The sequence below is a fragment of the Bipolaris victoriae genome (genome assembly GCF_000527765.1).
Source record: "Bipolaris victoriae FI3 unplaced genomic scaffold scaffold_47, whole genome shotgun sequence".
NCBI classification, from domain to species: Eukaryota; Fungi; Ascomycota; class Dothideomycetes; order Pleosporales; family Pleosporaceae; genus Bipolaris; species Bipolaris victoriae.
In genome coordinates this window covers 167,975-192,293 of record NW_014575345.1, presented here as the reverse complement: position 1 = coordinate 192,293, position 24,319 = coordinate 167,975, and the positions used below count along the sequence as shown (strand labels likewise).

At 50.6% G+C, this 24,319-nt stretch overlaps 10 protein-coding genes across 10 annotated transcripts; 4 read left to right on the top strand and 6 right to left on the bottom strand.

Moving 5' to 3' along the window:
• Window positions 1–764: 764 nt before the first annotated feature.
• On the bottom strand, window positions 765–956 carry COCVIDRAFT_100549 (hypothetical protein; the record flags this gene model as incomplete). Its single annotated transcript, XM_014700692.1, has 1 exon — window positions 765–956. The coding sequence occupies one exon, from the start codon at window positions 954–956 to the stop codon at window positions 765–767; it is 192 nt and encodes a 63-aa protein (XP_014556178.1).
• A 2,053-nt stretch (window positions 957–3,009) lies between these two features.
• Window positions 3,010–3,342, bottom strand: COCVIDRAFT_38228 (hypothetical protein; the record flags this gene model as incomplete). The annotated part of the gene is made up of 2 exons (XM_014700691.1): window positions 3,010–3,243; window positions 3,277–3,342. The coding sequence occupies 2 exons, from the start codon at window positions 3,340–3,342 to the stop codon at window positions 3,010–3,012; spliced, it is 300 nt and encodes a 99-aa protein (XP_014556177.1).
• A 688-nt stretch (window positions 3,343–4,030) lies between these two features.
• Window positions 4,031–5,855, top strand: COCVIDRAFT_27069 (hypothetical protein; the record flags this gene model as incomplete). Its single annotated transcript, XM_014700690.1, has 4 exons — window positions 4,031–4,036; window positions 4,093–4,540; window positions 4,689–5,075; window positions 5,122–5,855. 4 exons carry the CDS (start codon window positions 4,031–4,033, stop codon window positions 5,853–5,855), a joined length of 1,575 nt encoding a protein of 524 aa, XP_014556176.1.
• An 844-nt stretch (window positions 5,856–6,699) lies between these two features.
• Window positions 6,700–7,911, top strand: COCVIDRAFT_100484 (hypothetical protein; the record flags this gene model as incomplete). The annotated part of the gene is made up of 2 exons (XM_014700689.1): window positions 6,700–6,800; window positions 6,852–7,911. 2 exons carry the CDS (start codon window positions 6,700–6,702, stop codon window positions 7,909–7,911), a joined length of 1,161 nt encoding a protein of 386 aa, XP_014556175.1.
• Window positions 7,912–8,488: 577 nt separating this feature from the next.
• On the bottom strand, window positions 8,489–10,540 carry COCVIDRAFT_100537 (hypothetical protein; the record flags this gene model as incomplete). Its single annotated transcript, XM_014700688.1, has 2 exons — window positions 8,489–9,037; window positions 9,086–10,540. The coding sequence occupies 2 exons, from the start codon at window positions 10,538–10,540 to the stop codon at window positions 8,489–8,491; spliced, it is 2,004 nt and encodes a 667-aa protein (XP_014556174.1).
• A 971-nt stretch (window positions 10,541–11,511) lies between these two features.
• Window positions 11,512–15,129, bottom strand: COCVIDRAFT_16431 (hypothetical protein; the record flags this gene model as incomplete). Its single annotated transcript, XM_014700619.1, has 2 exons — window positions 11,512–14,821; window positions 14,948–15,129. The coding sequence occupies 2 exons, from the start codon at window positions 15,127–15,129 to the stop codon at window positions 11,512–11,514; spliced, it is 3,492 nt and encodes a 1,163-aa protein (XP_014556105.1).
• A 1,565-nt stretch (window positions 15,130–16,694) lies between these two features.
• COCVIDRAFT_100627 (hypothetical protein) lies at window positions 16,695–17,984 on the bottom strand (the record flags this gene model as incomplete). The annotated part of the gene is made up of 2 exons (XM_014700687.1): window positions 16,695–17,561; window positions 17,616–17,984. The coding sequence occupies 2 exons, from the start codon at window positions 17,982–17,984 to the stop codon at window positions 16,695–16,697; spliced, it is 1,236 nt and encodes a 411-aa protein (XP_014556173.1).
• Window positions 17,985–19,425: 1,441 nt separating this feature from the next.
• On the top strand, window positions 19,426–20,641 carry COCVIDRAFT_38222 (hypothetical protein; the record flags this gene model as incomplete). Its single annotated transcript, XM_014700686.1, has 2 exons — window positions 19,426–19,454; window positions 19,642–20,641. 2 exons carry the CDS (start codon window positions 19,426–19,428, stop codon window positions 20,639–20,641), a joined length of 1,029 nt encoding a protein of 342 aa, XP_014556172.1.
• A 261-nt stretch (window positions 20,642–20,902) lies between these two features.
• On the bottom strand, window positions 20,903–21,861 carry COCVIDRAFT_100457 (hypothetical protein; the record flags this gene model as incomplete). The annotated part of the gene is made up of 2 exons (XM_014700685.1): window positions 20,903–21,173; window positions 21,236–21,861. 2 exons carry the CDS (start codon window positions 21,859–21,861, stop codon window positions 20,903–20,905), a joined length of 897 nt encoding a protein of 298 aa, XP_014556171.1.
• Window positions 21,862–22,440: 579 nt separating this feature from the next.
• COCVIDRAFT_16427 (hypothetical protein) lies at window positions 22,441–24,140 on the top strand (the record flags this gene model as incomplete). The annotated part of the gene is made up of 4 exons (XM_014700618.1): window positions 22,441–22,482; window positions 22,552–22,776; window positions 22,830–23,896; window positions 23,987–24,140. 4 exons carry the CDS (start codon window positions 22,441–22,443, stop codon window positions 24,138–24,140), a joined length of 1,488 nt encoding a protein of 495 aa, XP_014556104.1.
• Window positions 24,141–24,319: the final 179 nt, after the last annotated feature.

Sequence of the window (24,319 nt, the reverse complement as noted above, 5' to 3'; positions counted from 1 at the left end):
ATACATTGGTGTACACCTGGTATTACCTCATCTTGCATGCAAAAAAAAAAGAGTTGAAATAGGCAAGAAGAGGGGCTTTATCAATCTATGCAGGATCTTCTTTCTCATTCTCTCGATTCTACATTTCTACTGTACATAACAGAGCGTTTCTCTCATCTCTCATGTCTATCCTGGTATTAGTTCTCAGCACCGCCTTCTCGCAAACGATATCGCAAAGAACACCGATTTCCCGCCCTTCGAATCTGGAAACCTGTATCCGCAACCCCTCTCTTTGTAAGTCCCGCTTCCACACCTCCCCTCACGTATAACCACGTTGTTTGTCTGTGATTTCCTTTGCTTCTCTAGCCTAGGCTACACTTCCTTTTCCGCTTTCACGCTTGACGATGGAATAATCTCGATCGTATTGGAAGCCCCGTTTTGCAGCGCAAAGGGTGTGTATGATGGTATTGCTGTGAGAGCGGGACGAGAAGTATGGTTTGGTGCGAGAAGCAAGGGAGGGGTCGTTTGGGGGTTGTGGGTGAGGAGGGAGGGGAGTGGCGGGGGGTAGATGTGCGTGCGGTGGGTAAGGCGTTGTATTAGGTGTGGGTTAGATAGCGCCTTGTAAGATTAGGTCCGGGAATCATGGAGGATTGATAAAGTGTTGTCCAGACGTCTTTGAAGATGTCCTTGTTTTCCGGTCATCTTTGTAGGGAGTTGCCGGGGTTTGATCCAGGGCGTCTATAATTAATTTTCTTTTTCTCGCTATTCGGAAACCATCCCACTTCTCATCCTGTGGCCGTGAGAAACACCCTACTCCACACTGTTTCAGTATCCAGAAACCATGGACTTGCTGCTTGTATAAATTCCTCGGGTGATAGTTCTGCCCTTGGGCTCATGTGAGCCAAGGCTCTGACAAAGACGTCGCAAGTTGTCAGGCTCGTGCGCGCAAAGACGCAGTTTGTTATGTGATGTGGCATGCCGATACGGTGGTTTCGGATATTCTAGCCTATACTGCGACTAGATGTGTGTAAAATTTGTCGAAAATGGAAATTGTTTCCTGTCGTCTTAACTATAGTCCAGCTGACTTGGGGTTGCGTTCCGTCGTGGTGTGAGGTCGAGTTCTGGTCCAACAAGGCGAGAGAGGATCTGAAAAGCACGATCGTAGTGGTTCCATGAGTGAGTTATGTGTGTGTGATGTTGGAAATCCTCAGCCACTGAAGCATACGCCTGACTTGTATATGGTGATCGAATTTTGAGTTATGCTTACGGAATCCGGTGACCGGTTCCAGCTGATGTCTTCCTCCACGTTGGATCCTGGAAGTGCGTAATGCAGGTTCGACGTCTCGCTTCCGCGGGTCACCGACCAATTAGTTTGTTTGGGATCTGTAAATCTCAAAGGTCTAGCGACACGCCGTTGTAGTGATGGGTAGGAGGGTTGTATGCTGTAGTCCGCACTGAATGAGCTGTTGCAGTAAGCTCATATTTTATCCAGAACCCGCAGCTGACTGTGTTGCTACTCGGCTACGGCAGCGTGGTACGATATTTATACTATTTCCGAGGCATGAGATACAGTCCGCGGCACATTGTTCATAAGCACTTCAGGGGACGGATCACCATAGCATGGACCAAGGCAGCTGTCGGCATCAGCAGGTTGGTGCGCGCGACCTTATGCAGGAGCATCGCGACTATGTGTCGCGGACTTGATAGTGGAGCCCGACTGGGAAAGGTACAAGAATCATGAGATGCAGTGCGACACGAGGCCATCCTATTCCAGCGGCATGTCAGACTTTGGAGAGGCTAGAAGTGTGCTAGACGGTGCTGCGTGATGCAATTGGAAGGTGGTGGTGGGCAATTTCGTATCATTGGTCTGTTGATAGGTCGAGTGCAACCAATGACCGACCAGAGGTTGGTGTTCGGCTGCTGAGAGGTAAACATGCTAGTTGTTGAGAGATGAGCATGGACAGAAATATCCACTATTTCGGAATTTTCAAGCTTGGAAATGGAAACGGAAGCGCAAAGAGCCGAGGACAGAGGCTGGGCATTGCTCGCATCCCATATGCAGGTACGCGGACGAGAAGGATATTGCAATCCAGGGGCGTTGATTGATTCGATTTCGCAAATGCAGGTGCGATGCATCTTGTCGGAGAAAAGCAAAAACTTAATATAGCGTGTCTGAATGTTAGTTAACGGTATATTGAGTTGATAGGTCAGTCCTTATCTGCATCTACTGGGAACTGTATGTATGCGATTAGACAGAAAGCGTTAGATGTATATAGCTTGTTGTCGACTGATCAGCACTGGCTTGCATACTTAAGCCATTCTGTCATCCTTCTACTGTCGTCAAGTCATGTCTGCGTGAGAAGGACTAATACTTGGCCTCTTTGTCGTTTTCCCAAAGTGTGGTCTGCTCAGCCGAAGAGCACGTTCACATCGGGTAGTTCGTTCAAGAACGGTGAGTTGAGTTTGCTACAGCACAACATCGGTGTGGCTATCATGTAGGACAATGTGTGCAGTCTATAGCAAGCTCACGTCAGTCGATGTGTCGTGAGGTATTTGATACAAATCATTTGCGGACTGCAAGCCGCGATATCGAATCGGATGTTCTTAGTACTCCCTTTCTGAATCGATTCCGTATTTTAGTGTTCGCTTCGATGATTTTCCAGTTGAGTTTCGGGAGGAAGAGACCACTTCCAGAACAGAAAATAAGATGTTGCCCATACATATGTATGGTTTCGAAACAGGCACACCCGTACATACTGCAGTGACACCGGCACTGTGGTAGACTTGGCAGGCTGGACCGAACCCCGCTCTGAGCCACGCGATCCAACTTAGAGACCTTCACATCCCCACATAACAGGCAGTTGACTCCTTCAAACCATGACCTTGACTGCATCCAATTCTGTACTCGGAACAGAAGTGCCGCGCGTGCGGGCCAGCCATTCAGCCACCAATCAACAATTCGAGAGAATCCAACGCGCCGGTAGGATTGCTAGAAATAGCTACCCAAGCGCTTCACTGTCCTGAGAAAGTCTATTTGAATGATGCCTCAGTCATCATGCATCTATTCGACGGGTTGTCGAAGAGCGGGAAAAGGCAGCCGAGAGCTTGGGTGTCAATTGCTGGCACCATTGCGCGCTTGGCGCACGTCGTCTCCTCTCCCGAATGCAACGTCTGGTCTTCTTCAGATGCTTCGCTTGCATATCCAACAACATGCGTACGACCCACAGATGAAAAGGAAAGAATATCATTGGACAAAGACTGTGCCTAAGGTGTCCCACTACTTGCTTTGGTTGTTACCTTAGCTGCATGGTGCTGCGCAACTGGACTGGCGCTCATCTTCACTAAATTCTGGTCGCGAGACATCATGTAATGCCGCGCCCATGCCAAGTCGGAGATCCCCAACTAGGGCATGCGTGTCGATCAAGCGTTGTTATTGGCAGCCATAGTCAGTGAAGAACTTGCTCGCGACCTGAGCAAGGCTGGTTTCCTGGGTTGCCAGTTTTGCAGTGGCGGGTCGAATACCAAGAGCTCCTGATCATCGACTGATATGTATCAGTGCGGTGTCCCTTGGTTCAGATCCCACATCAGAGCCAATTCATATCGTAGCATATCTGCCCCACTGCTCGATGCTTCGTCGGTACGACTCCACGAAGTTGAGAAACTGCGAGTTTGCATGTGTACTAGGTACATGCGTCGTACTCAAGTCCATCTATTGGAGGGTTTCATCATAACGACATGGGGCTGCGGCCTTAAACTGTACTACCCCAGGAAATATTCCCGCTTTCCTGTAGGATCACATGTACCCCAGTCCAACGCCTATTAGCGAGGTTGCCAGTTTGGACAAACGCCACGGCATGGGAACTGCCTAGTTTACAGCAGGAGTGAAAGACCAAGTCCAACTGGCCACCCGCACGGACTGTATTCCAGCGAGATCACGCGCACTATGCAGCCTGCTTCTCATATAAAATTGTAGCCATCTCACTCTGTACCTCTTTCTTTCCACCCGTTCCACCGACTCTTCTTTCTAGCCTGATCACAACCACTTGGCAAGATGAAGGTAAGCTTCCAATTCCTGGTTACGCCTCGATGTGATTACTCATACCAGTACTACAGTTCCCCCAGATCTATAACGTCTATGCAATATGTGGCTTCGCAGCTCTTGGTGGCATTCTCTTCGGCTTTGATATCTCATCCATGTCGGGTGCTCTTGGCACTCCGGCGTACAAGCGCTACTTTGGCAATTCCAGCGGAACTCGCCAAGGTGGTATAACCGCTGCTATGCCTGCTGGCTCGCTCTTGGGAGCTCTCTCCTCTTCTTTCATCGCTGATCGGCTCTCACGTCGCGTGGCTATCCAGATCGCTGCTCTTATCTGGATCATTGGAGCAGTCTTCCAGGCAGCGGCTAATGGTGTCGCTCTCCTTTGTGTCGGTCGAGCAGTTGGCGGATATGCCATTGGTATCTGCTCCGCTATGGTTCCCGTTTACCAGGCAGAAATTGCGCCCAAGCAAATTCGTGGCCGTGTCGTTTCACTACAGCAATGGGCTATCACTTGGGGTATACGTAAGTGCCTTGTTTACTCACACTCGACATCTGGAGCCTTGTTTAGATCGATATCATGACTTTGCTGGTTCTCTTCACGCACCACTGGGTAGTTCCAAGTGCACTGCCATGATAAACGCTAGAATAACTCATGCTGACATACTCGCAGTGATCCAATACTTCATCCAGTACGGAAGTTCCTTCGTAGATGGAGGCGTTGACAACCCGAACCAAGCCACCGCTGCCTTCCGTATTCCATGGGGTATCCAGGCCGTTCCCGGAGCAATTCTCTTTATCGGGTTCTTCTTCTTTCCTCGATCCCCACGTTGGCTAGCTTCAAAAGACCGCTGGGAGGAGGCCCTCCATGTTCTTGCCAACCTCCACGGTGGTGGCGATGTCAACCACCCCAAGGTTCTCGCTGAATACAGGGAGATCGAGGAGGCTCTTGCTTTCGAGCGTGAGGTTGCTGAAACTAGCTTCGCTGCTCTTGTCAAACCCCGCATTCTCAAGCGTGTTATACTCGGCATGTCCATTCAGATGTGGTCACAGCTTTGCGGTATGGAAATCCCTTGAACTGATAGCACCGTTACTAACTATATCAGGTATGAACATCATGATGTACTACATTGTGTTCATTATGCGCGGAGCTGGGATCGCCGATGAGCTCCTCACTGCATCCATTCAGTACATTATCAATGTTGCCATGACTCTCCCGGCTATCCTATACCTTGACAAGTTCGGTCGTCGCCCAGCGTTGCTCTGCGGATCCTTTGGAATGGCTGTTTGGCTCTTCACCACGGGCGCTCTCCAGGCCTCTTACGGCAACCCCAATCCCGACAAATCCGACAAGGATATCTCCTGGGTCGTACCTCGTGAGCACAGCGCTGTTTCCAAGGCCATCGTAGCATGCTCATACCTCTTTGTCGCTACGTTTGCCACCACTTGGGGACCCGTCTCCTGGACTTACCCATCTGAGATCTTCCCCGCCAAGGTCCGCGCCAAAGCCGTCAGTCTCGCTACTGCCACAAACTGGACCTGGAACTGTATCCTCGCTTTCGCCGTCCCACCACTTCTCTGGTCCATCAACTGGAAGATGTACATGATCTTCGGTACCTTCAACGCTGTTGCGTTCATTCACATGTTCTTGACCGCACCAGAGACAAAGGGCAAGACACTTGAGGAGATGGACGACGTCTTTGATTCTGGTTTGCCTGCTTGGAAGGCTGGAAAGGTCGAGTCGCGTCTTGACCGCGTTGCCCGTGATATTGAGGACGGAAAACTCAAGGTTGGTCACCACGGCCACGTTGAGGATGTCAACGTCGAGGCCAAGGTCTAGTTTGGCGATTGTCTCTCTTGGCTACTCTGAGATGAGGATGTCTCATGACTATATCTTGGTTAGGATTGACCTACCATACCCATACTTTCTACTGAAGTAGTTTGCTCATACTGAGCGTCTAATACACCACATTCTCTGCTGAACCATTTCCCTCAAATTCTGAAGCGATTTATTTACAATGGTTGACACGGTCATCGTATTCTGGAATTATGCCTTGTCATACGAAAAACAGGCTACCATCAGTGTATGTATTTGTTATTGTGGTCCACACGCAAACATCCATAGCGCCTTGGCATTCACCCCATGCTTTCCTGATATAGCATGATAAATACACCTTCACTTCTCACTACGGCGCGACCATTTCTCAAAACTCGGTCCGGCTTTTTATATGCGATGCAAATGGTTCAGAATCCAATGAGCCATCAATTGAAGCTCCTGATGGATCCGTCATGCATTGTTTGCCCGCAACATAAGTATGTACCGAGTCTACAACCATCCAAAGATGTTACAGTTAGTTGGAGATACTAGAGTTTCCTATTTCATTAAGGCCGGTAAGAATCGTGCAACCTTGTTCACTTTCAGAATGTCTGCGTGAAGGCTTCAATCTCTCACTTCTGCCTTCATGCCACTCACTCACCTCGTTTCGAGGTGAAGGCGTCTCTCGCAACCGTCGCCTCGACTGTTTGCTTCACCAAGTGAGCACTGTGCTGATGAGATACAAATAAGGCCTATTCCATCGAGATCCACTGACGTCTGCTTTAACCAACTCCATAAGCTCTTTCTGCCCACTCAGTCGAATATCAGTTTTCCAAATTCCAAAGCGTTACCAGTCCTGCCAAAGACAATGATCAAACAGGCACCGCCGTCTCAGCCACCGCCAACCATAGCTCATCACCCACCCTCGCAAGCGCTTGGTGCAAAACAACCTGATATGTTTGTTAAAATGTAAGCTATCTCAGTTAGTAGACTTCCACATATATCACTAACAACTTCAAGGATCGAAGGGAACGCCATACGAGTCGTAGTCGGAGAACATCAAAACCGCCGAAGCTTCGTCCTTCCCATTGCACTCCTCTGCCACTATTCGAACTACTTCCGCCAGCAAGTTTCTCAGTTGCGCTTGGCTGCCTTGTCCCCAACTAGTACCAACAAGAAACGAAAGCTCTCGGAGACTGCTCGTCAAGACAACTCAACCGAAAGTATGACGGAACCCGAAGAGACTGACACGGCGATCAAGATCGAGCCAGACACCGACGAGGAAGATGTAAAAGAGAAAGTGAAGAAACCAGACTGGGTCATCCGACTCCCTGAGGTCGATCCAGCTATCTTCTGCCTCTTCCTCCACTATATGTACAAGGACGCATATCCGGCCTCAGCCGACGTCAACACTTCTCAGGGAATGGTCCAGCAGTACGCACCTGCACCAACCCCTTTGAATGTAGTCTCGATGGCTCACCACCCAAAGCCTAGCCAACCTTCCGTTGCTACTAACAAAAGTCAAACCGCATCTACATCCAATGAAATCTCATCCTCCTCCAGTGCTCTCAGCATACCACCCACAGCGCACCCCGACTCCACCACCAAGCCCAGCCCTCCAAGCATGAAACCGGCACCGGCACCCACATCCGCAGTACACAGAATAATTCCAGCCACCACTGCCACCTTCATGCCCCTGACCCCTCAACCCGCGCACCACTACCCCATTCCCCCAAGCTTCCATGCTTGCCACCTCTCGCAAACCCTCGACTCCCCCTCCTTCACTCATTACACCCTCGCCCGCATCCGCTGGTCCCTCGGCCACCACTTCCCGCTCACCCCGTCCCTCGCAAAATTTACCTGGTCCCATTTTCCGGCTCAATCCTCATTACGCGTTCTCGTTTTGCATTTCCTGGTTACGCACTGGGCGCATCCGGATCCCCGCCAGTATAGCAAGAGTATCCTGAGGGATGAAGCTGGGTGGGATCGATTGTTTGACGAGGAGAGGGAGTTGAGGAATGAGTTTATTTCGGGGATGCAGGGGCGAGGGATTGCAGGGGGTGCTTGGACGGGTGTTTGAGAGGGTATCGCGGATTTAGCTGCTTTGGTCGATTATTGAAGCGGGAATGGGATGGGTCGTTTCAGCAAGGTAGTCTGGAATCTTTCAACGTGAGGATTGGATGTATGATACTGCGATGTGGCTCTTGATGGGGGGTTTTTTTTCTTGGGAGTTAAAAGGATGAATTCAGTCGATTTGAGGAGATAAGTTCCGACGTTTTTGAGGTAGTCATCATGGCATACTGGATAATACGGAAGGTGCAATAGACACTGCATAATGAATTCGGAGTTGATAGAACTATCATGGTCAATCTTTCGGGTATCAAGTAGTGATTACTTCTCTCTGTCAACTTCCTCGTGTAAGAAGGGCTCGAAACAGCCGCTATAGCGTGAGTTCAAGGTCACATCGACACGCAAACCACACAAAGCATACATTCGCACCACACGTTCATCTACAATACCTCCATTCATATTTACTCATTACACGAGTACCCAGAATCCCTCTCACTAGCTAACCTATCCGTCTCCGTATCCCTAAAATGCCTATTCTCTCACTTATTCCCAGGTCCTCCATATCCCCAACTTCCCATTTTCAATTCTCACACCCCCCCACACACCCTTTCCATCCACTCCGCCTCCATATCCGCCGAACATCCCTTACACACCACCATGCGACAAGCCGCAAGATCGCACCCCCACAGCTCCTCGCGCACATCCTCGCCGCACCGATCACAAAACACCGGAATATGGACGCGCATCTTACGCCTGGAGTGGGTGCGCAGATGAGGTCGGACTTCAAGGGCGTTGATGGCGGCTTCGTCGGGGATAGATGGGAGTTTGATTGGGTGGAGGATGTGGCCGTTTCGGAGGCAATAGTCTTCTTTTGATGATTTCCTCGGAGATCGAGGGGAGTTGGTGATAGAGACACTGCTAGTATTATCTTTGGGGAAGGGAGCAGGCGGGATTTGCTGGTCGGATAGGACGTCCATGTCGAGGCGGTCAGACAAGGGGCGTTGTTTGGTGTGGTCGTTTGTGGAGATCCAGTTTTGGACTAGGATGCGGGAATCGTTGCAGAGATTCCTGCTCTTTTTTGTTCTACGAATCTGTTTGGGGAGTTTAGCTGGGTGATAGATGCGTTTGAGGGTGGGCTGCGTGGTGTTAATTCGGGTTGGGAAAGGTTGTGTGGATGTACGTACGCTTACGTTGCAGATGAGTTCCTTGAATGGACTGGCTTTCTCGTCATGCTGGAAGATATACGTCGACTTCAAGGGTGAATTTACTCCGCTTGACGGATTGAGCGTAGGCTGGCCTTTGGACGGAGTGGTTGGCTTTGGCTTCTTGGGTTGAACATCGACAAGCTTCCTCACACTTGCGGTGATGTGTGTGCAGGTCATCAATTCGACCAAATCAACGATTGGATCTTCTTCCAAATCAATACTGCCACGAATAGAGACTAGTTTTTTGCCATCGTCGCTTGCAGACTCTGTGTCGTTGTCAGAATCCTCAACGAGCACATTCGGCCTTACCGCCACAAATTCCTTCTTCATCGCTTTGTGGGAGGCTCTCAAACAACAGCCTTTGTCATCCAGGTAGACTCTTGCAGCATCATTGATGTCATTCTTCATCTTCTGAGCCGCAAGATGAGCTTCAGTCACATCGAGAAGGCGGTCCTCAAAATACTGTAAAGGACCGTGTAGGTATATGACTGTCAACGGCTCTGGCTTAGGTTTGTTGACGCCAACTTCGCGATCGGAATATTGTGCAGATTCTTCTACTCCAGCAACAGCCTGTTTTCCTGAATTGGCATCCACCGGTGAGAGATCTTCTTCCTCCAACTCATAACTGGTATTAACCGTGAGCGGTAACGGAGTTGGTGGTCGTTGCGGTAGGCTATTACTGTATGAAGGATCGCGTTCATACTCCGAGATGAGTTCCAACTCAGGATTGTGTTCAGAATCGTGATAGGAAGAACGCAGTTCGTCACACGATATTTCCGTGATAGGCGTCATCCGATCGAGTGATTTAGGGGCCTTCTTGCACGTACGACGTTTTCGAGGCTTTGCAGGAGCGCGGGCATGGACATCAGGCTCACTGCTGTAGTCAACTCGATTTCCCTTCTTTGAATAAATCGCTGGCGTCTCAGTGAAGTGACGCTCTGGCTCAGCTCTACGCTTGATGCTAGATCCACGCGATGAGGCTATGCCAAACATCCGCTGCGCTTTCTTGTTACCGGCTGCCCAAAGGCACTTGGATGTTACTGGTCCTGAGACAACATCCTCCTCTATGAACTCAGTCTTTTCGCTCGCAGAGTCCTGAGGATCGGTCAGTCGAGTCGAAGAGTTTTTGTCCTCCGGAATTGATCGTACCAGCAGACCGTTGAACTCATAAACATCCTGAACTCGACTGCCCAGTGACCCGCTTCGAGTCCTCACAGCGCCGCATTCGACACCCAGAAACTGCGCAGCTTTCACTGGGGTAAGCGGAGGCAGAGGCGATAGTTGAAGGGGGGACCCATGCGAACTTTTCGGGCGGTCATTGTCCTTTGCCTTGAAGCCAAACACTCCATGCTTCTTCTTGCCTTCTACTACTGTGTTTGACCCGCTTCTAATCGAGATCGTAGGCGAGTGACCAAAAGACGTACTATTGATCATCGAAGCGAACGACTCCGAAGAAGAGGAGGTGTTTACGACTCCTGCTTCGTCCGGCGCTACTGTGACACCACATCCGCTATACAACGAAGCGGGTGACATCATAACGAGATCGGGTGTTTTATTCGAGCGTGACATGTTGGATCGTCGTACGATGCGGCGGCGTTGTTTTTGGCTATTGCCAGCCCTAGAGCTTCGATGCCTTGAAGGACTGTTAGAGTCAGAGGTGGGCATCACGCTGGCTGCTATCCCTTCTCTGAACAGTAATAGCGAACCACCAGTGTGTTGTCGAATTGAAATAGGTCTGTATTCGGAAAAAGCTGTGTTTTGATCGTATGGTGAATTGAGTGTGAGACTCGGTTTGCTATTTTCGAGTTACTGAAAACAAACAGAGCACGTTGCCACGCGGTAGTGACAGAGTGAATTGGGAAGGCGCGGCATCAAGGTGACGTCGCCAATAGAGTTGTTGGTGAAAGAGGAAAGCGAGGAGCAAAACCTCTGAGGGCCATGAGTGAGAAGTTCACATATGTGCTACTGCGTCACAGGTGATGCATTGTTTGAGTACATTGGGTCAACCAGAACACAGTGTGAACACAGTATAGCAGAGTGTCAACGAAGGGGAAAGTGAAAGAACAGAAACAGAGAATAAGATTAAAAATATATATGTCTACAAACTATGTGATATCTGGGGTATCTTGTGGGTACACAAACGGTACTACGGCCCATGCTATCGTCCGTGTACCATCCGTCTCGTCTCTGTGCACTGATCTCAAACCTAACGTCACGTAACACCCCCATGCATCCAAGACCGAAAACGCGGGAAGGATCTAGACAAGAAAAGAATCTGGGAAGAGTACCCAAAATCGCCAAGAGGGCTGTGGTACTTGCTGAAAATGTCTATGCGATGTTGTCGTCGTCTCTTGCACCTCTTCGTTCTACGCCGTCAACCGCCTCAAGATGTCGCGGACTCTGCACTACGAGCTAGCATCATCCTGCTTGTCAGCCTTGGGGCTGCTCAGTCTGGCAACCTGCTCAGTGACGCTACTGCCTCCAGGACTCGCTTTACTACCCTCTGGAGATGCAGAAACGTCAGCAGCATTCCTCAAGCCAACCCCGCTAATCCTACCCATAGGTGCCTCAGAATGGGTCGAGGCTTGTTCCACTTGTTCATTCGCAGTAGAAGATTCGCCGGGTTCGATTGAGTCTGGCTCAGCGGTCAGAGTAGGAGCAGTCCTACTCTTCGGGCTTGCGCCAAGACCCCTGTGAACTTCAACATTAGACCCACGAAGGAAGTCGGCAATGTCCGCTTGACTAGTGCCCTTTCCGTCAGGTGTCTTAGGTGGAAAACCAGGGCTTCGGGGGCTCTTTGCACTATTAGGCTGGAAGAAACGCTGCACGGCATTACGATCGTCGAACTCGTCTTCATCGTCGCTAGTCTCGTTGAAGTAGATGCTATCCCAGTCACCAGACCCGATACTATGCATAGAGTCGGTCGTATTGGATCTCTTTGGCATCTTCAAAGTGAGCGGGTGCAGAGGCGCCAACTCGTCAGCTACCTCGCGCATCTCACTGTCGGAACGTTCAACAGGTGGGTGTTGATTCTGCTGCCCCTTGACTCGCTCGCCATTTCTGTCGATAGGCTTGTCCATTGGCTCGGCTCGCTCAACTGCAGGCTCGAGCTCAGTGCGCGTGTTAGCCGAGTATGTGTCGGCAAAGTGGGTATCACAAAGATGTTTGATGACAGGCCACCCATATGCGTTGGCGAACATACGGCGTACAATGATGTTGTTATGGGCGTCGGGCTCAAGGCTGACCAATACCTTACGCCACGAGAGATCCTTATGATAGGCGCGGGCAATCTTTTCTTCCACACGCATCACACTGTCATCAACACTGGTTGTCGATGCCTGGCTGGCAACACTATCACCTGAAAAGTTTCGCGTGGCCCTCTTCTTGATTGGTGGCGGAGGGATATCTTCCGGGTGATAGATCCTGTCATGAAAGATGGCGCGTGCTCGGGTGGTTGGATCGTTGATCCATGAGTGCGGAGGTACAGGGGGATTGATCAAATCACCAGCCGACTCGAATATCGTAGTCTTGGGTGGTGCCATGTTGCTTCGAGGATTATCGACAATGGAGTCGCCACGCGTCGCTCGAGGTCTTTTCCTTTGCTGGTCCGTACGCGATGATGACGACGAGTCTTCTGCCTGGGTAGGAGATTGTTCATCTTCATCATCCTTGTAGATCGTCTGGCTTCGCGAGAACATCTTCTTGTCTCGCGAGGTATGCTTTCCAGTGGGCCTGATATAGCTCCACCACTGCATCAGCGTATTTTGCGGCTGAAAATAGTTGTCGTTCGGGTCTCTTTCATCTGGGCTCTTCTTTTGTCCTTCAATCACTTGATGCGCCGCAGTCTCTACTGTAGATACCTGTGTTTCGTCTTCTTGATTGGTCGTATCAGCGCCTGGTAGGGGTACAGCTGTGTCATCGCCCTGAAATGTTGGAGAATCAGCTCCAGAGCTTTCGTCCTCTGCAAAGCCAATTCGTGAAGGATTGGGCGAAGAGTTTTGCCCCGTAAGTTGACCATAACCCCACACAGCAACGGTACCGATGAGTCCGTTTTCTCTCCGGGCTTTCTGTACCCGACCCAGCCCTCTCCAGTCAAGGAACAAGAGACAGCTTGTACGCAGTGGTACAATGCCATCATTGACGACGTTGGAGTATACGGTGCGATTCCGGAATTTCCGCAGAACCTGGTGCGCAGGCCCTGTAGGAAGAATTCGTAATAGAGGTTTAGCGCCAGGGTCCTCCTGCTGTGAAGCTTGGCCCTGAGTTCCGAACACATTACCCATTGCGGTCCAGCCACTCCTTGCCAGTGTGGGTGCTCTCCAGGTTAGACCGAGATCCTGTCCTGTTCTACCAACCAGTCCAAAGTCCAGTGCAAACTTGACATAGGTGGGGTTCTCATTGCTTAACCCCAGAAACGGAGAGGCCAGAGCAATAAAATTGACAGGCTTAATTGTATCGAAGAAGTGAGGGGAGTGTTTGTGGATGTACGCAATGGCGTACGTTTGTACAAGACCGCCAAGAGAGTGGCCGATAAAGCTGATGCTGGTGAACCGGTATGCCCGTTTGTCCCGACCTTTGAACAGGTGATGCACACTACTGCCTTGATGAGCAGGAATGCCCTCATCTGCCTTGTCTCTTGTAGGCGAAAAGGTGTTGGACAGCTTTTGTCCCACGGTCTTCTTGATTGGGAGGTATGGCTGGTCAGGGTACGTTAAACGCAAGACGTACTTAGCAAGTCGCTTCCCCAGATACTGGATGCCGCGTTCGGTGCGTATTACGTTGCCGTCAAAGCCACGTACGACTACTTCTTCCTCGTTTTCTTCGTCTTCATCTTCCGCATCCGATATCTCATCTTGGCCACCAGACAATGGTGCAGTGGATGTGTCCTTGCCTGCAGCTTTGGTCCCACCCCCCTTTTTCTCCTTGCGTCGCTGTCGCCGACTCTCGCGCGCTTGTCTTGCAGTCGCGTCAATGCTCTCTTTCAGGTACAGCATGTCTGCACCGAGATTGCTGTGCAATCCATGTGTTACAATGACGAGGTGAATATTCTTTCTTTTCCGCTCAGCCAGCTCCTTTGCATGGTCAGTATTCTTGGACTCTCCCTCGCTGCCCGGTTCCTCATCTTTCCATTCCGGCAACTCGGGCTTGTTCCACAAACTAGTTGTATCATCCACTACCAATTTGACTGCCTTAGAATAGACGCCCTTGGGCTGTCCTGCATGATTTGAAACATGCTTCTGGCTTCCTTGCTGGTGGTCCTGAACTTTTCCTGGCGTTCCATGTGTGTTCCCCGTTACAGCGGTGAAGCCAAGGTCAAGTGATCGCTCGTCGCGTGCAACTAGCAATTCGTAGTTTACCGACGCAGAATTTGAGAAGATGATCTGCGATGCAATCTCAATTATCCAAGTGACGGTCTTCGGTTCAGCATTATACCCTGGAATCTCGGTCCTCGCATGCTCGGGCACCGTCAATTTTGTATTCCAGTAACCTCCTGCCTTTAGGTTAGGCTCGAAGTCGGGGGCGCCGTAGATCTTGGCATCTTCATTTTTGACGTTGGGGTTGAAGGTGGAGGGGTAGGCCGAGACGTGGATGGTGTAGGGCCCATGGAGGTATGCGGCGCGCAGAGGAATGGCCGACGAGTTGCGTATACGGACATGGAGGATAGGAGGCGGGGGTAATATTCGGTCTTCGGAGGGCGTGTATGTAAGTGTGTACCTGCCCAGCGTCTTAGCACGGTTGAACACGAGGGACCGTTGAGCGCTTTGGCGTGCCCCAAACCATACGACATGTATGCATGTCCATGTCTGGGGCATGTGCCCATGCCCATATACAGTAACTCACCTCACAACCTCGCCTACTTTGACAGCCCCTTTTTGGTGCAGCAGCAACATCCTCAGCGCACGCTTCTCCTCAGCTTGCAGCTCCTTGCGCGACTTTGTGCACACGAAGAATGAGGGTTCAGGAAGTTTGCGGCCGGCGTCGGCAGTTTGTGCGTTGGAATAGGTGCGAGGCGTGAGCAGCATTTAGTAGCGGATCCAGCGGAGATTGTTAGGACCAATAGCCAGCAGCCGCAAACGCGTCATAGGACATGCGCAGTCGTTGCTGATCGAGACCCTGGATTCTTATGTATGCAGCCGGAGATCGCGTGGGCGGAAGCCAGAGGAAAGGGATGATATACCGGACGTAGGAGAGAGCATTCGACATTAGCGACGACCTGGGCTGGTCACGCACGCGCTCACTCCAGGGCCACGGCACGTCATTTGCTCGCGTGGCATGCGCGCAGCACGAGGTCGCTGCCAAGCGAGAACATCATCTTCAGCCTCCCATAAAGCATAAGTATATGTACATGCTATAGAGGATTGTGATAGGCCTTGGATGTGCATAGCCACAGATGGGGGGTGAGATGCGTCTCCAATGACACGCCCCACCATCTGACGTTGCTGTATTGGTGCCAAGAAACCCTTCCTTCGGGACTATGCCATCCGACATCCGTATTACTACTGTACTACATACCTGCCATAGACACTTCCCTTGACAATGTCTCATGACCGTCATTTTGGCAAACTAGCGTCACTTGGTTGGGAAGCGAATCGAGTGGTATGACGTTGTTTGCATCATCTTCGAAAAGAAAAGTCAAGATTCAAAAGAAGAAAATAATTCATGACATGTAGTGGATAAAGTATGTTAGGATGACCATATCTGTCTTGCCAAATCCCATGTCATCGCACAATAAACAAGCAACCACTCCTGGCTCCGAAGGCCCAACAGTCCAGAGAGAGGTGCCAACGAAACTCGGCGTTCGGAAGAACCGCCGACTTCGCCAGCGCGGATGTTGACGTTGAAGTTTCATTTAACATCTTCCAGGCCCGGAATCCCATTATTGGGAGCCGGGCTACTACCCTCGAAACCCTGTCCAGTTAGTTAAAAGTACAACAATCAGTGACCAAGAACGTCTTACCGTATCATTCCTCCAACAAAGATGCAAGACCCCTGCAGCAGGGTCATGTCATACCGAAATGGCAAAACAAAGGGCAATCCGCGCCCTCCAACCCTTCTTTTCTCTTCTACTCTCATAACATGTGGGCAAGGGGTGCGATTGGGAGCCGGAGCTGGTGCTCAATCATGGTGAGCTCCTTGATGGGAGGAGGCGTCGGAATGCCTGGTGGGACCGGGTTAGCGTGAACGGCGTCGTTTGCAACACTACCACGAGGACGGATTGCGTTATCTTCTGCCTCTTTTCACTCCAAGGCAGACGCGTCGATGGGCGTTTGCAGGGCTCCAGTGAGCGGGATGAGTATTGTACTTTCACTCTGCCAAGGCAACACCACGGTGAAGAGACTTTTCAGGTGAAAAATTGTGAACGCATTAATTTATTTCAGCCTCTAGGTCACTACCTGTCGCGAATATCAGCCTGCCGTATACCACTTTCGTGTAATTCGAAATTTTGGCGAAGAAGCATCAAACAAACACAAGTAGCACTTTGACATCGTTCATGCACTATCAATATATTTAGAACTTCAATAGCAATGGCGCAGTGAGACCACACCATTCTACATGAATCCATACTCCCTCCCTCTCCATAATCCTACTACGCAAAAATCGTCCTCAGAATCGCTCCATACGCCTCCGCAGCCTGCACCAACTCCTCCTGACTCAACATCTCATCCGGCGTATGCGCCACCTCAATCGTACCCGTCCCATACAAATACCTCTTCTCCACCTGCGGCAAATTCGGAATATCAGTTCCGTAAAACACCGGCGCAACCTCCAAGCCCTCGATATCCGTATCTAGAATCTGCGCTCTCGTCGACAGGGTAGAATATGTGTATTCGAACGTGGCATTGACTTCCTTGGCGCTGCTGACGAGCGGAGCAAACAGACCGGAAACCATATCTTTGATAGTGTCGACGGCATTGTCTTCGCTGCGTGCAACACGTACTAAGACGCTTGCGTTGGCGTTGGGGGGCACGACGTTGCTGGCGACACCACCGGCGATGAGACCCGTGTTGAGTGTTGAAGCACCCAAAAGTTCGCTCTTGGGGAGAGCGGGTTCCAAAGCCCTTAGTGCGGAGATGGCGTCGACGACGTAGTTGATGGCGCTTACACCGAGCCACGGGTATGCGGAATGAGACGCCCTGCCGATGGCTTTGAGAGTGATGCCGAAACTGCCTTTGTGGCCGCTTGCAAGCTTGCCTTCGGTTGGTTCGCCGAAGATGCCGGCTCGGAAGGTCGTGTTAGATGCGTATTTTGCGAATGCTCTCATTCCTGCACCGGAGTTTTCTTCGCTGACGACGAATAGCATGCCTAAGCTAGTTGTTTCATTGCGGGACTGAAGGAATTTGTGGGATGCGATGATCATGGTTGCGACTGGTCCTTTGGCGTCGACGGTTCCTCGGCCAAAATGGTAGGTTGTGCCATTCCTCTCACGGCGTTCAAATGGATAAAATGGTGGTACCTATTTTCCAGTCAATAGTTGTTTGTGATTTACAGACCCAGACGCTGCGCGTACAGTATCAATATGACTAGTGATGAGAACCTCCGGCCATACTCCCTCGTCCTTCAACGCTTGGGGATAGGCAAAGACATTGTATGTGCCTGTTTCATTGACTGGTACTTTATCGACATAGTAGCCCAAGTCGGTTAAATACTTTGATACAAAACCCGCACATTCGATTTCGTCTCCAGAGATGGATGGGATGTTGACAAGCTCTTCATGGAGGCTGTAGAGCTCCTCGACTTCCTCTGTAGAGAGTAAGACTGCCGGATCCAGCCCGGTTGGGCTAGGAGAACTGACAGCAGATGAGGTTACTGAGGCTTGGGGTGCTGCGCTAGCTAATTGAAGGGCAAGTAATGCCACAATTGATCTTATCAAAGCCATGATAGAGCTCGTCGGACGAGTTTCAGCAACGAGAACCTGGGGCTAATTCTGTAGGGATTTCTCTGGGTTTTATACTTGTGCGTAATCCATGTCACACAAACCATTCGGCATCTTGATGCGAGTAAGCTTTCCCTTTTCTAACAAAGGGCCTCCGATAGCTTGATCTACAATGGCAGAATATGTGAGGCACCAGCACCCCAACAATTGGCATACGTCGTCCGGCATCAGGGCTTGCAAAGATTGGATGAATGTACGTTTATACCAAGACTTGGTGCAGCTACAACATGCTTACTGGGTATTTGACTGGCATTTTAGGCATGATCGGCCATGTCAAGTCTCGGGCCAAGTAAACGGACCCGGGCTACTGTAGCTGTACAGATAACCGGGAAGGCATGGGGGCATATTTACGTAATCCATCACTCTGCAAGCTGGATATAAAATGCTCGATTGTGCCTCTGTAGAGCATAGTCAAATGATGTCAAACGGCAGCAATGTTGCAAATGCGGGGTGGGAGCTGTTATCGGATCCAGGGTCGCCATAAGCGTGATCTTGGCAGCCATGGCAACATGGGAGGCGTCTTCGGCTCTCGTGTGTCCTGCCCGTTTGGGTGAGGTGAAGTGGGTGCTGGAGGAGTTGTAGAAGTACCGGATTTACGCGCAGAGGAACGTAGATAACTAGCCAAGGAAACCAATGGCTACATACATGGCGATTAGCCCGCAACAAGCCTTTGCGGCTCCCGATGCCGCTGGTAGTGGTCTTATTGTCAGCAGTAGAGCTTCCACCCCACATGGTCTAATATAGGCGTTAGTACACGGACAATTTCGCACGATAGAGAAGGTTTGAGATATTTGGTTGATCTTAAAAGAAACCCAGGAGATCTGCGGATGGCTGAATGCGGTAAGTCACCAGAAGCTGTATGATGGGCTGCGCTTCAAAAGTGATTTACCTTCAACGATAACTGCCCCAAACGTTGCAAGCTCAGACTCAGAGCATGAGAATGAAGGTATCTCTCCAGAGCTTTATGACCAAAGATGATGTCATCTATGTTGTTTCTTCTTTTCGGAGATATTACGGTAAATGTGGTGGCGGCGCTTCTCTGCGAAGTCGTTCCAAGAGTAGTAAAAAGTGCTGAACAAGGCGGCGCTGAAGGATACAGCTGCAAGTATATCCAGAGGCTCACGAGGATACCAGCGACAAATTCTGGTCACAATGCGGCCAGCAGGTGATGTTCAGACGCAAAGGACCGAAAGCGGATAGCGCGACGCCGTTGTTGGCCGGCGACTGACGTGCATCCCGTGGATCACCAGGCCGCTCAGGCTGTTCCGCATCTCCGCCGCGTACCCGGGCTAAGCCTCAGCTCTCGCTACTTGTGCTTGTGGCTCTCCTTGTATCTCCCCTCATATCCACCACCCTCGTTGCATTGATTTGAAGACCAGCCATCATGTTCGGCTTCATTGCCGATGGCCTGACGTAAGTTATACCCCGCCCCCCCGCGTTTCAATGTCCAAGCAAACCCAGTCGGACACGGCTTATCGTGAATTTGGCCGCCCAAAGTGTGTAGCATGCGAGCCATTACTCAATACAGGCTCTTGAACCTATGATTCCTTTCCAAAGACAACGACACACTGTATGAGTGCTTTCACTAACAACTCACCAGTGTTGTCACTACAGTCTTCTTTCCCATTTTCGCATCATACAAAGCCCTCCACACATCCGACCCAGCCCTCCTCGCACCGTGGCTGATCTACTTTGTCGTTTTATCCGCTTGCACAGCCGTCGAGAATACATTCGACTTCATCCTGAGTTGGGTGCCATTCTACTCATGGATCCGCTTCTTTGCACATCTATATTTGATCCTGCCGGGCGCTCAGGGTGCAAGTTACATCTACCAAGAACACTTGGAGCCGTTCTTGTACCACCACGAGAAGGAGATTGACGACTTTATAACCCAGAGCCATGACCGTGCGAAATCGGCAGGCATGGCCTATATCGAGATGGGCATCGAGTGGGTCAGGGTCAACCTGCTAGGTTTCGCACCTCGCAAGCCAGATGCACCCCCGCCAGCTGGACAGACATATGCACAGAGCCTTATGAGCAGATTTCAGATGCCCGCAGCAAGGGGTAGCAATGACCTATATGGTCTCGTGAACCAGGCACTCAGCGGAGCGAGCGCACTATACACTGCTGGCACTGCCGAAACAAAGGATGCACAGGCCTCTGACCTGAGCCGTGGTGCAGCCAAACTCGTCCCAGACTCGATCCGCAATAACGAAGACCGACTCAACTACGTGGCATCGCAGCGCCAGCGCCTCGAAAGCCTCCTGCAAGCGTTTGACCGCGAGCAAGAAAATATCCGCATCCAGCAAAAGGGCGGAAACACACACTACGAATCCAGCAGGAGCAGTGGTAGTCTGTCCCGCAACAGGAGCGAAGCAGAGTTTGACAGAATCGAGCGTGACGAGCTGAGCTCTGGATCAGACCGGCCACCATACCCCATCACACCACCTCCCCTTGGTCGGAGGACGAGCAGTGGATGGATGCCATGGAACTGGCAGCGTCAGGAAGCATCTCAAGACGACCCTCTGGCATATGGACGAGACCCCGGCGAGCTGAGAAACAGATCAAGGGGGTCCGGGTTTGATCTGGGAGATCGCTAGAAAAGGTCTCCAAGATGATCAAGACCCGCGGGATAAATATACATGGCTTCTGGCGTTTTGACGGGACAAAAAAGTAGATGATGGTATTACAACTGAAAAAACCTCACGACTGTATCATAGAAGCCGTGTGTCTACTTCCCTTAGCCAAAAACTCGATAGACATGAGTGGTATTGCTACAAACCGAGGTATAACATGCATATCTCTAAGGGCAGAAAACGCTCAACGCCCCCCGCCCCATAAAATGCGTGATTCATGACTTTCTATAACTTGACCTCCTTGAACGGATACTTTGGGCTATCATCTTTCCTCAGGACAATCTTGCGCTTCTTCTTTGTAGTCGCGTGCTCGACCCACACCTCCTTTGTCATCTTACTCGTAAACTCGCGGATAAAGCGCGGGTCCCAGAGTTCAGAAGCGATACCCAGATCCTTGCAGCATCGCATCAGGGCGTTGGACTTGCAGCCCTCGGTCGCAGTAGGGATGCCATCTGGGTCGAAATATTGTTGTTCGCCGCGGGCAATGGAGACAAGGCTAATAAAATCCAATCGTCAGTATGGCTGTTCACGTGGTGGAAGATATGTATGCAAACGTACCGTCCTTGTACTACTAATCCGTACTCCCTCGTAACCAACTTCGCAGTTACTATGCTCTCGCCTCTCGGCGCAAGACCCCAGCCACCAGGTCCAAACGCCTTGTTCAGAATACGTCTGTATTTGATCTCGGGGAGGTACAAAATGCCGTCTGGCTTGACTTCGACGTCGTCCTGTGTGACGGGTGCGAGTAGGGCTTCAGATTGCTCTGGCGTAAACGACACACTGCCGAGGCCGTGGTACGAGCGCGTCCAGTCTATTGCGGGCACGCCTTCGAGCTCTGGAGGCGCATCGGAGAGGCCTTCGGTGAGCGAACGTTTCGATTGAGCGGCCGCAGCGGCAGAATCTGCGGTGGCGTTGCGGGTCGTGGGGACTGGGGGTTCTTTTGCGGGGAATTGAGGTGTTACGGTTCGCTGGGGGGTTGCTGTTGTGGTTGAGGAAGCGGGTTTCGCGGCTGTGGAGGAGGTGGTGCTTGTTGTTGCTGCTCGTGGTGGGGTCGCATTGTATGCGGCGTTGATGCGCGAGGAAGATAATGTACGGGTTTGTGTCCTGTGTGCCAATGGTGTTGTTCTCGAAGAGGAGGCCTTGAATAATACTGATATGCCTCTTTGTGTTGGTCTCGCTGCCATGGTTTTTGTTTCTTTATATTTTTTTGGTGGATTGGAATTGGGAGCGTCCAAGATAAGTCAGGGAACGTCGCTAACGCGAAGTCACGATCTGATGGGTGCACGGACCTCTTGTAACGGCTGGGTATGTGGCTGACAAGCTGACATCACCCTGTGCATTATACGGTCGTCCAACGCAATGAACTAACGTAGGACATGCATGCTCAGCATCGCTACTACTAGTATGCAGTAAAACACGGTGACTCGCTCAACTTTCTTCCCCCAAGACACTCGAACATCACATATGGGCGTCTGTCTGATTGGCGTAATATCCGATATTCTGCTGATGGACCGCGTAATTGGTATCGCCCATGTCCATAAAGCGACCATGAAACACATCTGCTAATTGGCCGCGGACTAGAACCGTGCCACTCCATGTTGTTTGCAGATCGGATAACGGAACCTTGTATGTACCGTTGGTAACCAGCATAAAGAACGCTTGTTCCAAGCTACAGGGCCCGCGTCCTACATAGCGGGCTGCTGCCTCTTCTCTCCCTTTGCCGCAATACGACGCCTCTGCCAACCTCACCAAGCTCCTTCAAAATGGCCTCCCTCCTGAGCCTCTTTGGCGCTTTGATAGCTCTGGTCAGCATGTCCTCAACTATGGCAGCTTGCTCAATGTCGTTTCGAGGCTGCCAAACTAACTGATGACAGGTTGTCTTTCGCTTTGTTGTAGTAGCTGTATATCGAATTTATTTCCATCCCCTCCGTAAATTCCCGGGCCCCAAACTGTTGGTCGCAACACGCATTCCAGTCCATATTGCCGTTGCAACCGGCGCTCGCGACAAGATGTATCAAGATATGCACCGTAAATACGGGCCGATAGTTCGAATTGCTCATAATGAACTAAGTTTCATTGATCCTGGTGCGTGGAAAGATGTGAGTAAATTCTTGGTCTACTATCTATGCGGCGTTGGCTAACGGCCTTACAGATCCACGGCCATGGCACAAAAGGAACAGCAGGCTCTTTGCCTCACAAAGACCCGATACGATACCCAGAGAGTCTCAATGGGGCATTCAATCTCCTTAATTCACCAGATGACGTTCATACTCGCCAAAGAAAGATCTTTACTTCAGCCTTCTCGGATCGCGCTCTAAAACAGCAGGAACCTCTCTTCCTCAGGTACATTAACCAACTTGTAAGCGTGCTGAAAAAAGGCGTACAAGAAAATCCAGAAACAAAATTCGATCTCGTCCGGCTCTTCAACTTTACCACCTTCGATGTTATGGGCGATTTGACGTTTGGCGAGCCCCTCCATATGCTCGACAACGCCGAATACGATCCGTGGGTCAGTAACATTTTTGGAGCCCTCAAGGTCTCAAGTATCCTGACCCTAGTGCGGTTCTACCCATTGCTATGGAAACTATTCACAATATTCGCACCAGCTTCCATCTCCAAGAAACGCATGGACCATTTCAACCACTCCACCACACGTGTCACAAAACGCCTCGAAAAAGGCCGTGATAGCCAAGGTGTTGATCTCTGGGACCTGGTACTGAGCCAGAAGGAAGGCAAGGGTCTAACACGACCAGAAATGGACTCAAACGCGTCCGTCTTCATGATTGCAGGCACGGAAACTACGGCAACCCTCTTATCAGGCCTGACATACCTGCTCCTCCGCAACCCTGAATGCATGGCAAAATTGTCTCAGGAGATACGCAACGAATTTGAGAGCACAGACGACATGACCATGGAACGCCTCGCTGCTCTACCTTACTTCGCTGCTTGCATCAAAGAAGCTTTTCGTATTTACCCACCAGTTCCTCTCACGTTACCTCGTCGCACACCCGCAGACGGAACCACCATCTGTGGCAAATTTGTGCCTCCTCATACCACTGTGGGCATTCCACAACATGCCATGTACATGAGCGAGTGCAACTTCAAGCGCCCGACGGAGTTTCTGCCCCAACGGTGGCTGGGTGACCCGGAGTTTGACAGCGATGAGAAGGCGTGCCTTCAGCCTTTTTCGATTGGGTCGAGGGATTGTGTTGGGAAGAAGTAAGCCCTTTTTTCCCCACTTTGGCTATATATACCATGTTTTGTTTTTCCAGGGAAAAGGAGACTATGCTAACTTGTGCGTGACTTTAGTATGGCATACCATGAGATCCGGCTCCTTGCTGCAAAAACTTACTATCACTTTGACATCGAGCTTTGCGATGAGAGCAAGAACTGGATCGATCAGGCGACATATATTTTGTGGGAGAAGTCACCGCTTTTGTGCAAGATGAGGCCGGTGAGGTAAGATTGTGTAATATGACCAATTTGGTAATTCTTCTTTACTGTCAAGATTGAAGATATCTTATGTCACGTAATCGCTGATGTATTTATTTTAACTAGTAAAAAGAACATGTAATTTCACGGAAAATAACTCTCCATCTTCTTTCCTTCTCATCCCCCCCCCCCCCCCCCCCAAAAAAAAAG